The sequence below is a fragment of the Panicum hallii genome, chromosome 3 (assembly GCF_002211085.1).
Source record: "Panicum hallii strain FIL2 chromosome 3, PHallii_v3.1, whole genome shotgun sequence".
NCBI classification, from domain to species: Eukaryota; Viridiplantae; Streptophyta; class Magnoliopsida; order Poales; family Poaceae; genus Panicum; species Panicum hallii.
Window position 1 is genome coordinate 64,351,731 of NC_038044.1, and position 15,541 is coordinate 64,367,271.

At 45.8% G+C, this 15,541-nt stretch overlaps 2 protein-coding genes across 2 annotated transcripts; one reads left to right on the forward strand and one right to left on the reverse strand.

The window, feature by feature from the left end:
- Positions 1–48: 48 nt before the first annotated feature.
- On the forward strand, positions 49–625 carry LOC112885663 (oleosin Zm-II-like). The gene has a single exon (XM_025951230.1). It carries the CDS (start codon positions 49–51, stop codon positions 517–519), a length of 471 nt encoding a protein of 156 aa, XP_025807015.1. The 3' UTR covers positions 520–625.
- Positions 530–9,782, reverse strand: LOC112886448 (carotenoid 9,10(9',10')-cleavage dioxygenase). The gene is made up of 14 exons (XM_025952350.1): positions 9,382–9,782; positions 6,126–6,196; positions 5,784–5,798; positions 4,782–4,893; positions 4,367–4,466; positions 4,150–4,212; positions 3,034–3,144; positions 2,767–2,951; positions 2,465–2,603; positions 1,747–1,864; positions 1,566–1,667; positions 1,111–1,362; positions 904–1,015; positions 530–769 (listed from the first exon to the last, which is right to left on the reverse strand). Exons 1-14 carry the CDS (start codon positions 9,601–9,603, stop codon positions 737–739), a joined length of 1,635 nt encoding a protein of 544 aa, XP_025808135.1. The 5' UTR covers positions 9,604–9,782; the 3' UTR covers positions 530–736.
- Between the last annotated feature and the right edge of the window lie 5,759 nt (positions 9,783–15,541).

The window sequence follows — 15,541 nt, forward strand, 5'->3', positions numbered from 1 at the left end:
GCCTGTCTGTATATAATACACACGCGCGCGCGCACCAGAACTTAAATCATGGCCGACGACGACCGACGACGTGTCCACGGCCAGCAGCGCGCCGCCGCCGTTGCCGCGCTCCTGGCGCTCGCCGCCCTTCTCTTGGTGCTGTGTGGCCTGACGCTGGTGGCTTCGATCGCCGGCCTCGCCGTCGCGGCGCCTCTGTTGCTGCTCTTTAGCCCCGTGCTCGCCCCCGCGACGCTGCTGGCTTGGCTGCTCGCCACGGGTGCCGCGGCGTCGGCGGCGCTGGCCCTCGGGGCCCTCTCCATCCTGTCGCGCCTGCTGCGGCGCATGGCGGCAAGCCTGCCGGACGACCACGACTACGTGGAGGAGGGGAAGCGGCGCGTCGGGGAGGTGGCGGCGGTGGCCGGGGAGAGGACGCCGCACGCCGCGCTGGCCGTGGTGAGCCGGGGGCAGGGCGCCACCGACCACAAGAAATCCAAGAACTACGAGCACTACGTCGCCGGCCGAATGGTGCAGAACGCATAATGAGAGAGGCTAGCATATATACTATATATGTACACAACCTTGCATTGTAATAATCTTGCAACAATACCGATATATTAGTTTTGTATATATCATGCTATTACTATTATTACTATTACGAGCTGCTATCATATAGTATAACAGGACTTGATAAAGTCGTGTGTCACCAACATGTCAAGCACCCGGCGTGTGCAGAATCTGCAGGTGCTACAGTAATATGTTACCGCCCCTCTGCTTGTTGCGCCAGTTGTTCCTGTTAGTTTGCCAAGCACAAGGCCAGCTCGGTTAGAATGTAACGTCAGGGAAATCACAAGCAAATCTTACAAACTCAAAACTCCAGACAAATGCAACTCAACAAGAGCGCCACCAAAGGTAAGGTATCCTTACCTCGGTTACGAAGAAGGCATGGAATCCATAAGGAACCCTGTTAGGAAGCTCAACCACTGCAACTGGATCAGCAGACATTGTCTTCGCGTCTATAACATTTACTTCAGATTTCCTGCGTCCAAGAAATGAAACACATACATTTACTTCTGAATCAAGAGATTAGGAGCAAGAGACACATGTTTGGTATGTTGCAGGTTTTTCATGTACCCTGTATTTTCATCGTGCACAAAGAATATCAAGTAGCCATCGTCTTCTTCTCCAGACACACCTGGCTGCTTGGGAACAAAAATTGCCTCTGAACCGAATCTACCGGGTCCCAGGTCATATATTCCCTGTATATTTCCTCCTGCTTCAAGTTCCTTCTTACCACTCTCCGGTTCAGCATGCAGATCAAATTTTATGATGCCAGTCACCTTCGCGATGCTGTCCAGTATAGTGCAGTAGACATAACGCTGCTTCCTGTTTCCAACAAAGTGGCGAATTAGAAAGCCTAAGAGATCCGCAAAGCATCTAATTAGAGTTTATTAGTGACCTTCGGTTTATAATATAGCCACCACAGAGGAAAAGGGGGGAAAAAGTAACGCGGCTTACAATATTATGCATTCTACCAATCCTATAAAAGAACCATTGCTAACTGATGCTGAAAATTCCCAATACATTACCTGCCAGTATAGCTCTCATTAACACGAGGAAAATCTACAGCAGAAACTGACAGTTGCTTCTGTGAAGCAGCTCCAGTTTTCATGTTGAATCTCATCTCATACCTACAAATTTAACATTAGTACAAGGACAAGCACTACATTACTTCAAATCAAAACAGAGTTTCAGATTGCAGGTACACACAGCTCATTCCCAAAGTTCTCGAGCTTGTCACTTTGATGCCCGTTCACCTTGTCCAAATCAGGATTCTCAAGGCGGCAGGTAATGAGAACAACTTCATCACCCTCTTCCCAAGCATTAGCTGTGACAATACATATTTCAAAAGACCAGCTCAAATTAAGAAAGTGCAATACATGGAACTGCGTAGCATAGCAGCGTAACGGAAAATGGATCTAGCTTTAGCTCTGTTCTCCATTCTGTTAAACTACAGTTTCCATGCTGATCGTTCATCATTATGTCTCAAATAAACTCTAGCAGTTGCTGATTCATCCTCAAAAGCCTGTTCCTTTTCCTTCCTCCCATTATTGGTTTATGGTTTTTTATTTTTGTATTTCTAACAAAGGTCGGCCTATTTAAGTGGCAAAAGAGAAAAGATGCAGTCGTACTATTCACACCTCAATGCATGAGTGGATACATTGATAGAACAAGCAAGACAAAGCTAGGTTTGACAAATTATCCATTTTGTTACACTTAGTTCATACTCATGAACAGGTTAATTCCGGTTTTATTTCTGCCCAAGGTGCCAAGCAGCTACTTTAAGACAGTACAAGGGAGTAGTTTCTGAAGATAACAATACAAGTTCTCAATTTACTAAAATCTTAAAATAAATAAAAAAAGGGTTCGAGCAGAGTGTTAAAAGACTGTAAATTAAAAGGTCAAGCAGAAAGCTACAGATGTTTACCATTGTGGAATATGAAGCAATTGGGGAGTTCAAACCATCTTATGAGTTTGTCATCCTTGGCATAGCGTGGGAGAATACCAAAACGAGCTTTCTTTGTAGGATCAAACTTGTAAATAAACTCACCGTTCTTCACCATTTCCTGTATACAAGAATATAGAACGAGGATCCCGTTAGGAAGAGGTGTTCGAATATTTTCCAAACTATCTTTAGGTAAATATTGACTATGGCATCCATCAGTCGAATATAAATAGATGGCACAGAAAAAATGTAAACAAGAACTTTTGTGCTGAAATATAATTCACCTTTGGTCGGAACAACAAAGGGAGATCCATGAAAATAGAAAAATTCTCTGTGATGGCAAAGTCATGCATCATTACAGATTCTGGTATTGTTATTGGCACAGGATCAAGCATAGCCCCGTCTTTGGTAATTACACGGTATGTACAGTAAGGAGGCTCATGTGAGTATCCAAAGGTGAACATTTCATCTGAAAGAAGGTTAATACGAATTGTCAGAAAACAAAGGGGAAAATAAGAAATAGTATCAGATTATCAGGTCAATGAATTTACCTGTAAATGGATCAACTTTTGGATGGGCGGTGAAAGAATGTTTCAGCCTTTTGTCATAATCCAACAAACCAAGAGTCTGCAAGTCTCCATCTTCAAGGACCTTAACTACATCTGAAAATGTGGAACAATTGCTCCATATGAGTATAGTTACTGCAATGGGTAGCTGTAAAAAATTATCTTGAATCCAAATGTGACCTTTGCACAGATGCAAGCAAAATATGCCAGGACAGTAAGGAAGAATAGCTACACTTGCCATGCTTTCGGCATTACCTTGGAAAAGATTGTCAAGATTCCTACCGTAGATGGTGTATGAAACCAATCCCCCACAACACTATTATATGTCTTACACTATGTGATATCTACTCTGATAAATGTTCTTTCTGATCTAAATCCTATTATGAAAGGATAGTATGTGGGTGCCGAGGGCCAATAAAGACTACTGGGTACAAAACGTTGTCCTTATTTCCATATTTGTATCTTTTTTCCAAATTGGAGTCCTATTGTACCCTTTACATGTACCCTCTATGGGCCTGTTTGGATCCACCCAACTAAAATTTAGCTAGCTAAAATTTTAAAGTCAAACTTTAGCCAGCTAAAAGTTCTCCCAGCTAAACTTTAGCTGGGGTGTTTGGATCCTCCAGCTAATAGACCCAGCTAAAATTTAGCTGGCTTTAGCTGTGTTGAAACAGCTAAACTCAGCTAAACTTTAGCTGGTCTTTTAGCTGGACCGTTTGGATCCCTAGCAGCTAAATTTAGCGGGCTAAAGTTTAGTTGGTGGATCCAAACAGGCCCTATAGCTACATGGGACAAATGAATCAACGGAATCCCCTGCATACCTTACATAGTGGATCATTACCTTTTATAGCGAATCCTACTTACTGTTTCTGTACTGTCTTACAAATTTTAGCATATGATTTCTTCACTCTTCCTTGTTGCTAGTGACAAGAATATAACAGTACCGCTAAATTCTGGGAGAAATTTTACCGATTTTGTTTGTGCCACAAGTTAGCTGCCAGATCATTTATCAAGGATCAATACAGATCAATATTGTTGCCTTAGCAACAGGGCATATGTACATGTCCATAAAAAGAATGCCATAATGGGTTGAGAACTTACAGGGCCTATCTGCTTCTGACAAGGCCATGAGTTTACCATGATGATATATAAGTGCAGTATTAGCTGCAAAAAAAGGGTATCAGACACACAAGTAGCCAATAAAACCAATTGTTCATGAAAAACAATGCAGATTTACATCACATAGACCAAAATAATGCCCCTTAATTACACATGATATGATGATAATGTTAAGACACTTGATAAGCTAAAGTGGTACCTGTCCCAAATCCATAGGTAAAATCCAAGACTCTGAATTTTTTACGAAGTTGTTGCATTTGGACCATGAACAATCCAAAGAATCCCTTTAGATCTCCAATCTGAAAATTATTGAGAGAGAGGATAATCACATGTACGGATGATTTTATTGGAGGTAGATGGACAAAACTAAAAAGAAAAAGGTTTGGCATGTCAAGTTTCAGTTCCAGCTTGTTAAAGACATTGTGCTTAGTGTTATATTCAGAATCTTATTGAATCAAGTAAAAAAAAGTTATACTAACATTTCCTTTTTGAGATGCACACTCACTAGTTCGCTAACAGAACATACTTTGGGGATGGAGATAAGTAGGGGCTACAGTGATAAATGGCTAGTTGGTAATAACATTTTCAGGTTGAGTCAAACAAGTAGATTTTACCTTCATAAACTTCGCTCCGCCAAAATACTCTTCTTGCTTGAGGCGAGCAGTCTTCACATATCTTGATACATAGGTAGCTTTTCCATCTTTAATACGCATGGCATGAATCATTCTATTAGACAAAATAAAGATGGTATCACAGTTAGCACACCTAATAAATTATTTGCGTGTCCGCTTGCATTTTAGTATTCACATGTATTTCTTCACTACATCCTAATATTTCCTTTTATTCTATGATTGTTGAAATGTTTCTCATTCTGTTATCTCGTGTTTTCTTTTCTGATGAGGACTGAAAACAATCAGATTACAAAAGGATGTTTTAAACTGTTCATCCAGAATTGTATGTGACATTCGCAGTAACTTTATTAAATTTTCTTTTGAGTCACCAGCTGCAGCTGTGTATGGTGACAACTTTGTGATAATATAGTTGTACTAATTTTGATATGTTAATGAGTGCTGGATAGCTGAGGTATTTTACTTTCTGAGCTTTACATTAACTTCCACTGTAATACAGAAGCATAAAATCTGTCAGCCAAATATAGGCAGAATTTATGTGGCAACACTTGAAGCATCAAGTAGTGATTCACCCTGAATAGAACAGTGGACTTAAAAACGATAATTGAACAGCCAAATTATGCATGTGCCTCAAAACATAAACACACGAGAGGCGCAGGATAAAATTTGCAACATAAGAAGGTTACACCTTAGTTACGCATAAAATTTTCAAATGAAGCGAACAAGAGCTGCAGTACAAGAAAATGTTTCAAACCCGCCATGCAAAAAGAAAAGCTTTCACAAAAGTTCCAAATTCTTTTGGAAAACAAACTACTAAACTTGGATGCAGAATGTCAGTAAGTGCCTATCATATCATTTCAGTTAAAGTTTATTTGCTAAAAAGAATCATATATAGATAAATGGGATATGAAACTGGCAGCAGGGAATAAAAAACGAATGAACAGCTACGAAACTGTAGTATTCCAAGTCAAACGGGATGTGTCATACCCATCTCCATCAAACCTGCATAAAAAAATATTGAACAACAAGCAGTCAGTTACAAAAATGCCATGAAAACTTGAAAAGGAGAACGGCCATTTGCATAAGAAGAAATAACTGCAACCAAAGTAACAATTCATACAAGTTAATGTGCGTGTCAAGGAAGATGCATGAATGAATTTATTTTTTTTCCTGAAGTATATCTGTACTGCATCTTATGCTTGAGCCATACTATTAATTAAATGCCCTTGGAACTGCAAAATGAAGTTCATCCTTTTACAGGTAACTGGAGCAGTGACCACAACAATCCTTGAAGAAAAAGGGACATTGCCATGAAGGAAAAGTCAATACCAGTGATACCCTGCGACTGGGACAAACTTGGGATTAGGCCCGACCCTGACAAACTCTCCATTCAAGCACTCCTGTAAATGACCAAAAAGGAACAGTATGACAACAAAGAGAAGGGTAATTTAATTCATCATGATACGAAAATGCATACTCCCTAAAGTTGCAGGCTGTCTAATTCTGAAAAATCTATCCAAAATGGAGGGGAAATACTCCCTAAAAAGCAGAATCTGCACGTTCTCTGAGGGCATGTTTGGGAGAGCTCCACTCCAACTTTTCTAGCTCCACTCCACGAACTCCCTGCCAAATGCGTCCAACTCCAGGAACTCCAGATCCGGAAACTCCAGAAAAAAACCTGGAGTTGGGGGCCAACTCCATGTTTTTCATGGAGCTCCTCAAGGGGTGCTCCAAAAACACTTGTTATAAACATCCTCATGGAGTTGGGGTAAAATTACCCACCATTGCCACTGGTTACACAGGTACCCCTTCGCGAAAAAAAAAAGAAACCGATCCCCTTCCTCCTCCCGTCTCCCCTTCCTGCGCCCCTTTTTTCTTCCCCTCGACACGCCGCCACCCCTGAAACCTTACCGCCGCCCCCTTCCCTCCCCCTGAGACGTCGCCGGCGGCCAGTGATTTGAAGCGAAATGGAACCTACTGGAGATGACCTTCCTCCCCATCTAGGTATGGATGTGTAATCCCTTGTGAATCTCCTCAATTTTTCTTCTTCTCACTTACAATTTCTTCCAATCCATGGCGCCACAGGTTCTGCTCCTTCCTCAGGGGCCCGTGGCCCTTTCATCCCGCCGGCCATGGCACCTGCCGCAGCCAGCGAGGTTGCGGGGCGCGGCCGTGGCTAGCCAGCAACCCGCGGGCGTGGCACCGGCCGGGGACGTGGCCCTGGCGCGGCCGGCAGGGGCTCTGGCCCGGGCGGCAGGGGGACAGGCGCTGCCGGTAGGGGGCTAGCCAAGAAGGTATTGCTGATGCACATGGAGTAGCCACTGCCGATGAAGATTCTGTCCAAGCCAAGAAACGTGCTGCCGGGAAAAGGAAAGCAAGAGACTCGGTATGTGCGAAAATTTTCTTTACCATATTTTCAATGTCTTGCAAATTGAGCATGCTGGTAATTTATTACCATTGTTTCAATGATACAAAATTGAAAAGTAGTGGTGCAAATGCTTGAAATGTTATTTGTAATATCATGGTCAGGGTGATGCAATAGATTGGAATGACACGAATCTTTCAATCATATGTTCGTTATTTGCCAAACAAGTTAAGAAGGGCAATAGGCCGAACACCCACTTGAACTCAGTAGGTTACGAGGAGGTGTCGGAAAGCTTTTATCAAATGACAGGAATTCATGCAACCAAGCTGCAATTGAAGAACAAGTGGGATAAGCTTAAGCCAGATTTAGTGGCATGGCAAAAATTATTGAAGCAAACCGGATTGGGGCGGAATGCCCTTGGTGAGGAGGTTGTTATGGATGACGAGTGGTGGAAGAAGACAAAGAAGGTGAGATTATTGTTTTTACTAGCCCCATCATTGATCTCTTACTTATTTTTTCTAGCTATGATTGATCTCATTTTTTTTAACATTACAGGATATTCCAGGAAGCGGCAAGTTCAAGAAGAGACCATTGCAAAATGAGGAACACATGAAAATTATGTTCGGCAATATCACTAATGATGAATCTGATCATTGGAATCCTCTGAGTTCTAACCCCATCATACCTCCATCTCAAGATGATGTTTATGATGTTCCCGAAAATGGTGATGGTGAGGATGAGATAAACAATGACGGTGCTGTTGGTGATGAGGAGTTTGAGGAGCTTGAAGAGGTTGCCCCTTCTCCTTCCATTATTCTACCAAAGAAAAGAGCACAAGGTGGACCGGACAAATTAAAGAAACCTAGAGTAGGCACAGCACTTGTCATTCAAGAGTCATTCAAGAGGCAGTGACCAAGATATCTGAGTCCGCCACTGCTTTTACATCAAAAAAGCTTGGTGAAATTATTGTTGCACAAGTCATGGATGCTGTTTTAGAATGTGGGGTAGGCTATGATACGAATGAGCATTACATTCCTATGTATGTATAGGCAAATACTATGTTGTGGACGCAGGATATCCTAACCGTCCTGGGTACCTCGCTCCGTACAAGGGTGAAAGGTACCATATGCCGGAATGGCATAGAGGTACGGAACCTAAAACTCCAATGGAAAGATTCAATCGTGTGCACTCATCCATCCGGAATGTCATTGAGCGATCATTTGGATTATTAAAAAGGAAGTGGCCGATTCTCTTCAAGATACCTTCCTATCCTATGTACAAGCAAAAGATGATTGTTGTGGCAACCATGGTCCTACAGAGCATGGAGGTGAGGATGAAGACTTCGCTCGTTTTGATCGTGATCCTACTTTCACACCAATAATATCAGAAAGATACAACAAATATGCCGTTCCATCATTGGCATCCGATGGGTCAACATCCGCAATCAACGCCCCAACTATGGATGTATTTCGTGATGAGTTGGCCACCGCCCTTTCTCTTGCTTGGAACTAGTTTATATTGGTGTAATTAGTTTTATATTATTTCGTGCGACCTTTATTGGAATATTTTTAATTGGAACAATTCTATTTGGCTCTCCGACATGGCAATTTTCATGAAAAAAAATAGCTGGAACATTGTAGCATCGTGGTACTGTAGCGACATGGTAATACATCAACGAGGTACAGTAGCGCGCGGGTACTGTAGCGCGCGAAAAAAAACAGCCAGCCAGCGAACCAGCCAAGGGCGAGAAAGACTATTCCCACCAATTTCTATATTTTCTAGAGCTGGAGTCATGCGGGTAGCCAAACATGTTCATCAGCTCCATATTTTTCTGAAGTTGGTGGAGTGGAGTAAAAAAAAATAGAGTTGGTGGAGTGGAGCTATTTATTTTGGAGCGAAGCTCTCCCAAAGAGGCCCTGAGTATTAGAAGCGTTAAAGTGGGAATCATTAGTTTAGGTCAACTCTGGAATGTCTGGATTGACTTTTTTTCTCGAACACCTGGATTGACTTTAAGAGCCTGTTGGGGTGAACTAAAAGGAATCTGGACTTTGGTCTAGTCAAAAGACAATCTTTCAGTTATTGATACGAGGAGGTCCAGAATTTGAATCCATGACAGGAAAGGAATGATTTTTCCACAGTGGTTCCTATGAAAAACGGTTGCTTTAATTTGGGGAGAAGCATACAAAAAAAAAGGCAAAGGGAATGGAGGAAGCATAGTACCGGGAGGTGTCCGCGGACGGGGAGGTCAGGGGCCGGCGGAGTCTCGTCGACGACGGGGGCAAAGTTGCCTGATAGCCAGTGGAGCGGCTTGGCCTTGTCGTGGCCGAGTCGCACGGCGACGGACTCGAGCAAGTCGAGCGCCCAGGAGGCCAGGCCCTTGCGCGGGCGCGGCTCCGGCACCACCACGAGGCCGTTGGGCTGCTCCGCCTCTTCCGCCCCCATGGCTGCGGCTGCTGACTAGGGAGTGGTTGGACTTCGATGGCGGAGGAGAGGGAGACGACAAAGGGGGGGAGGGGAACACCTAGGGGTGCAGGGGAGGGAGATTCTGGGAGCGGGCCGGCCGGCACCTCATCCTCTCCTCGTCTTGGAGTCTTGTGGCGGTGGCGCGAGGAATACAATGCGGGTGTGGCGGCGTGCGTGGCCGCGTGGCTTGCTGCCGCTGGTGATCCTTGGTGATCCATCGACGGGAACCACCCGACCCGATCCTCTCGTAGTCTCGTCTTAATTAATTAATATAAATAAATCCTCACGAATTAAAGCCAAACCAAACAATACTACTCATACCTGAGTAAGTATACTATATATTTATAAATGAAATAAATCCCCTCCTTTCTGCTCATTCTACTGTACCCCACATGAGAATGGGAATTGAGAGGGCTTTGGAAGGCAGCATTTCACCGAGCAAAGAGATGGGTTTGGGAACTAGGGAAAAGCTCTCAGCTTGCTCTGCACGGCACATTCCGATTTATTCCATCAGTACCGATCATATTCCTAAAATAAATAAGTCACCGAAATATGTTTTGGCTATTAATTTTGGTTCAAGTTATAATCAGTTTGTAACATATAAGTGATAAATCATTTATGTACTTATTGCATTGTAGGATGATACGTGACACTTGTATTGACTAATAAAGATACGTGTAGCTTCAACAAAATATCTTTTTCTGCAATTGCTAAACTATATCCAGAGTATTTTGAAGAGCTTTCACACTCGAATTATCTCCTCATTATCTTCAACCACCCTCCCTATCTCCAACGAGCTTATGATGGAGGCTCCAAATAGTCTGACAGACCTAGAAGAAAGATGAGAGAATTCCGTATATGCAATCCAAATTTATAGCAATCCCTTCCATGCCATTCCGTTAAACTCTACTGTTACGGTGATGGATGCTGCTGTGGACCCCATGTGTAAGTGAGAGAGAGAGAGAGGACTAAGACTATCCCCAGCAGCACCCCGTATCCCACCGTTTCTCCTAAAATAAAGGATATTCGCTACTGTTCACGCCTCCAACAATTACCCCAACGTGTCCCCCAAAACCCGCAGCGCCCCCCGCAGCCACCCATTTGTACGAGTGTTTCTCTCTCCCCCATCGGTCGAAGCCAACGGTCTTCCTCTGCTCGTCTTCCCCCACGGTACTCTCTCTCGCTCGTCTTCCCCCTCTCCGCCAGCACTGGATTCAGCGGCGGTGCACTCTCTACTTCCTTCCTCCGCACTTGCGCCCTTCCCCGGTGTTGTGGCAGAACCAACCTGAATTATACTGGCTCAAGTACGCGAGTCCATTCCAGAGGGCTCCGACGTACTTCAAACGGTATAATCCCTTGGCCTGTCGGGTAACGTCCCGATAAACCACCAATACACAGGATCAAATAAGGTTACCTCACACGAAGGTGAGTCCAGAGATACAATCACCATTATATTTTACATCATAGGGAATCACATTACAAGAGTTTCCAACAATAGAGCAAAGTTTCAAATTTAGAGCAAACAATACAAACTGATAAAGTTACGGTTTTTAGCAGCGGAAATCATACGTGATGATCTACAGCACGTCGTCAAGACGGATGTCATGCTAAGCCCGGGCACGACATCACTCGGTATCATCAGTGTTGGCCGGGGACGGATCCCATTCCGCGGACCAACCATCTGGGAGAGCATAGGACCATGACAGGGAAAGAGTAGAGTCTTCAAAGGCATTATCTGCAAAACATATAACTAGCAAGGCTGAGTATACTAATACTCAGCAAGGCTTACCCGTCTCATGGTATACTTAGCCATGTAACTAGACTTATGAAGGCTTATGATGGTTCTGGGTTTAGTTTTAGCTGAAAAGCAACAAAGAGTAGATCCTTATTTCAACTTTTAGATTTCAGATTCTAGTTGATTATTCATTCTAGGTAAGCACCTATAACTACTTCAAGCATGGTACAATTTTTTAATCAAACATCATCTTTGATAATCAAAACATTGCTCTTCTTACTCTATGTGGTAAAAGAGATAAGCAGTCTCAATCTTCGTGAGAGGCGGACGATTCTGAATCGAATTTTAAACCTTGCAAGGTAAACCTAACTCACACGCTTGGAACACCAACAGGCCGTTCCGAAGCAACCGTTTGCCTTTCATTCCGGGTCGTGGAACAATACCACCACAAGCGACTGCTGGACTATACGCACATCCAATGTGCAGAACATACGTCTGTAGCGCGACTACATGACCGTATTCCTGTCTGCTTCTGCAGAACGTACTCTCACAGTCGGTGCGTGTAAACATAAAATAAAAGTCGAGTGGTGGGAGACGAGTCCACTTGCCGGGCCGATTGGTTACTAGGCTTACCGCTTACCATATTTCGCGGCATGTGGCTAGTACTTTCAAACGCTTAACTGCCACTACCACACACTGCGACCTTAACCAATTTCATCAACACAGACGGGGTATCACTTTCTTCCATGAAATTACATATAACCCCGTCCGTCATCCTTATAGTGATTGCAGGAATGGAGATAATCAATTCCTATATCGCGCGAGTGACAGGAAATCACTCGACTTCTACCGGTCCTATTAGCATAGCACTAGTCGGACTCAGGTTCTAATGTTCAGTACATTGGTTCCTAGAAATATGCATCTAGGGTTTCATTACAATTCCTAGACTTAATGCATAAATATAGATAAATAAGCATAGGTTGCAGTGTAAAGAAAATAATGGGATATGTCCGGGGCTTGCCTTTACTGGTGGGTCTGAAGTCAGTAATATCAATATCTTCCGAACTTTGGTTCGGGGCTTTAGTTAACCTCTTGATGACATTCATTTGGTCTTCAGAAACATCCTCTGTCGACTCCGGGGAGATCTCGCAGGTACCGTTGCTGAAAGTAGTCGTATCTACATGCAATGCGACATTACATTCAAAGTGTGCCTATGAAACTATCTTACCTTACAACATAGTTGCAATCCAGCACTCATATAACACATTATTCACATACCAACCAAAAAGGTTTGAAGCTAAACGTAGGTAGAGCTTTAGGAGGACAATCAGTTTGGATCGGCTATTTGTTGAAGATTACAACAGAGCCGATGGGAATAACATGGGTTTAGCCGATTGAGGAGTGCACCGGGTTTCTAGATGATCGATGAAAGCATCGATTACCTTGGCAGAAGGATGATTCCTAAAGTAGTTGTCTTAACTGAGATGTGCTTAAGTGTTATTCTAGGTAACTAAGTGTGGTTATATCGACTCGATTACGTCAGCACAATAATTGAGTGACGCATAGCCGAATGGAGTGTGGTTAAGGGTATATGATCGATAGATATATAGCCGATCTCTCAGTCGATAAATCGACTGATAGAAATGTGTGGATAAGGATGGGAAAACTAAGAATTGATCGGCCATATTCGATTGATGTAGAAAACCAACTAGAATCGGCTTGGATCGGCCGATAACAAGAACCTTAAGAGTGTGTGCATCTTTGATACATCGACTATATGCAGCTGATGTAGGACAGAACAAAAGAACTGTATCGGCAGTAGCCGATACTGGAAAGGTAACAACCGTTTCAGCTAACCAGCCGATGGTAGAAGCATCTCACAAGAAATGCATCGGCTGACAGCGGTTACGCAGAAACATCATAGACTTAAAGAAAACAGATGCTAAGTGGCTGGGTTGATAACCTGCCACTGAAGTATAGCTGCCGAGACGTATTAGCTAAGCAGTAGATGCACACGGACTATCATGGATCTTTACACGAAGAGAACCTTAAGACACTGACAATGAAAACAAGGACATAGTCTGGATGGCAGGAATTTGAGTACTAGAGATCACACATCTGTACTTAAGACATACATCTGATGATCTATACTCAGCTACAGCACAATAAAAACATTCATTCCCTAACAGTTAATCTAGACCATAAATCAAAGATTTCAATTCAAGTTTACAACATAAACTTGTAGAGTTTGACTTAGGGTTTCAAATAAAAACCGATTTTTCATTTTTATGAACTTCCTACAAAAATCTATGAAATGTAGAAGTTCATCGGTTTGAATTATAGAAAGCTTTGGGACTTTTACAAAGAACACCCTAGAATTTTCTAAAACATAGCAATCAAATCCCTGGTCGGGGAAAACAAATAACAGGAAGTTAACGGTGATATTCCGGTAAAGGAATCGCCGGCATTAAGAAGATTCAGTGAATCAGGGCAAACCTTGGGGTAGCCTTGGTTATGAAGAAGAATACGCGGAAAGTAAATTCCCGCGGTGAATAGGATTGGCGACGATAAGATGAGCTTGACGATGACGAGATTTCCGTGGTTGACGAAGAAGCTCGTCGGTCATACGTTGCACGTCAAACTCGCGTCACGTTGCTCCCGCCTCGACTTCCGTATAGATGAAGGGAGCTCGTCGTGCCTGGCTGCACCGCAGCTCCTCCAAGCTCGTCACGCCCGACCACTGCCTTCGCTCCACGGCTTCCTTCTTAGCGGTCTCCAACGTCCCTCACGCACGGCTCCAATGCTTTCCCCGTGCGGGTCCGCGCTGAGTCACCGCGCCGCGGCACCGCGAGCCCTGAGCTCCACCCCTGCGCCATCGCCGACAGCCTCACCGATACTTCCACGTACGTGTGCCTGCGCGTTCCCGCACCGCGAGCTCCGCGCTCAAGCTCGCGCAGACCATTCCACAACGCGCCGCCGGCCCCGCATCCGCACACGCACGCTTGCACGTCGTCGTCCTGCTCGGCCACCTCTCCTGGCGCATGGCCCCTGCACGCATCGCCAGTGTGCCGCTCACGCCTGCGCAAGTCCAGCCTCCGCGCTCCAGCGCTTGCACTCCAGCACGGTGCGTGCCGTCCGCTCCCGCACACGCCGCCACGTCGCGCCAGCACCTGCATACGCTGCTGCTCCACCCCGGCCGAGCCACTCACGCGCGCGCCGCCAACCGTGCCTCCAGCGCCCTCCGCGCACCACTGCTCGCTCCGGGCTGCTTGCCTCCACACGGTTCTCGCATCTGCCGCACTCGTGCGCGCTCTTCTGTGCAGCGTCACGCCACGCCGCCACTTCAGCGTCGCCCGAGCCGTCCTGCACTGGCTCGCCCCCGCGCAGCGCTGCCTCACTCACTCAGCTCGGGTCTGCGCGCGCCTACACACTCGGCTCCCGTTCGCGTCAGCACCGCCCACTTGGCTCCTGCACGCCGCCTGCCTCTACCGCGCTGCTCCCTGCACCTCTTGCGCGCGTTCCGCGTCTGAATCCGGCCGTGCCTCCCTGCACCTCCAGCCGCACGCGCCCGCGTACTGCTGCCTGCTGTGGCCGCTTGAGCCGCTCCCTCCGAGCACCTGCGCCGGGCCCGCCAGCCCCGAACGCCCGCCGCCTGGGCCGTCAGTGCGCTCCGCCGCCAGCGCCTGCCTGCACACGCCTGCGCGCCGCCTGCCTCCGCGCGCGCTCGCCCGTGCTCCTCCTGCGCCGCGCCGCAGCTGCCGCGTCCCCCGCGCCGGCCGCGCCTCCGCCCTGCGCCGCCGCCGCCAGCGCTGCGCGCCTGCGCGCGCCGCCGCCTGAAGCCACGCCCCGCTCCTGCCGTCGCCGCCTGCGCGTCTGGGCCCGCTCGCCCGCGCGCCGAGCCGCCGCCTGGAGCCGCCTGCTTATGCTGAGGAAAGGGAGGGGAGGGGAAAAGGAAATTGGGCAGAGCTACCGCCGGTGGAAGAAGGATAAGACAGAGATGCCAGGGGAAAAAGAGCTGAGGGGGTAGTGACGCGTGGAATGGTTGCAGCAGGAGGTGGCAAGGACGGGGAAACAGCGGCGAACCGCAGTGCAGAGAAGAGCAGCGCCAGAGGAGGAAGAGAAAGGGGATTTTTCCAGGGACCTATTTGTAATTTTAGAAAACTGTAGGGACCTTTTGGTAAA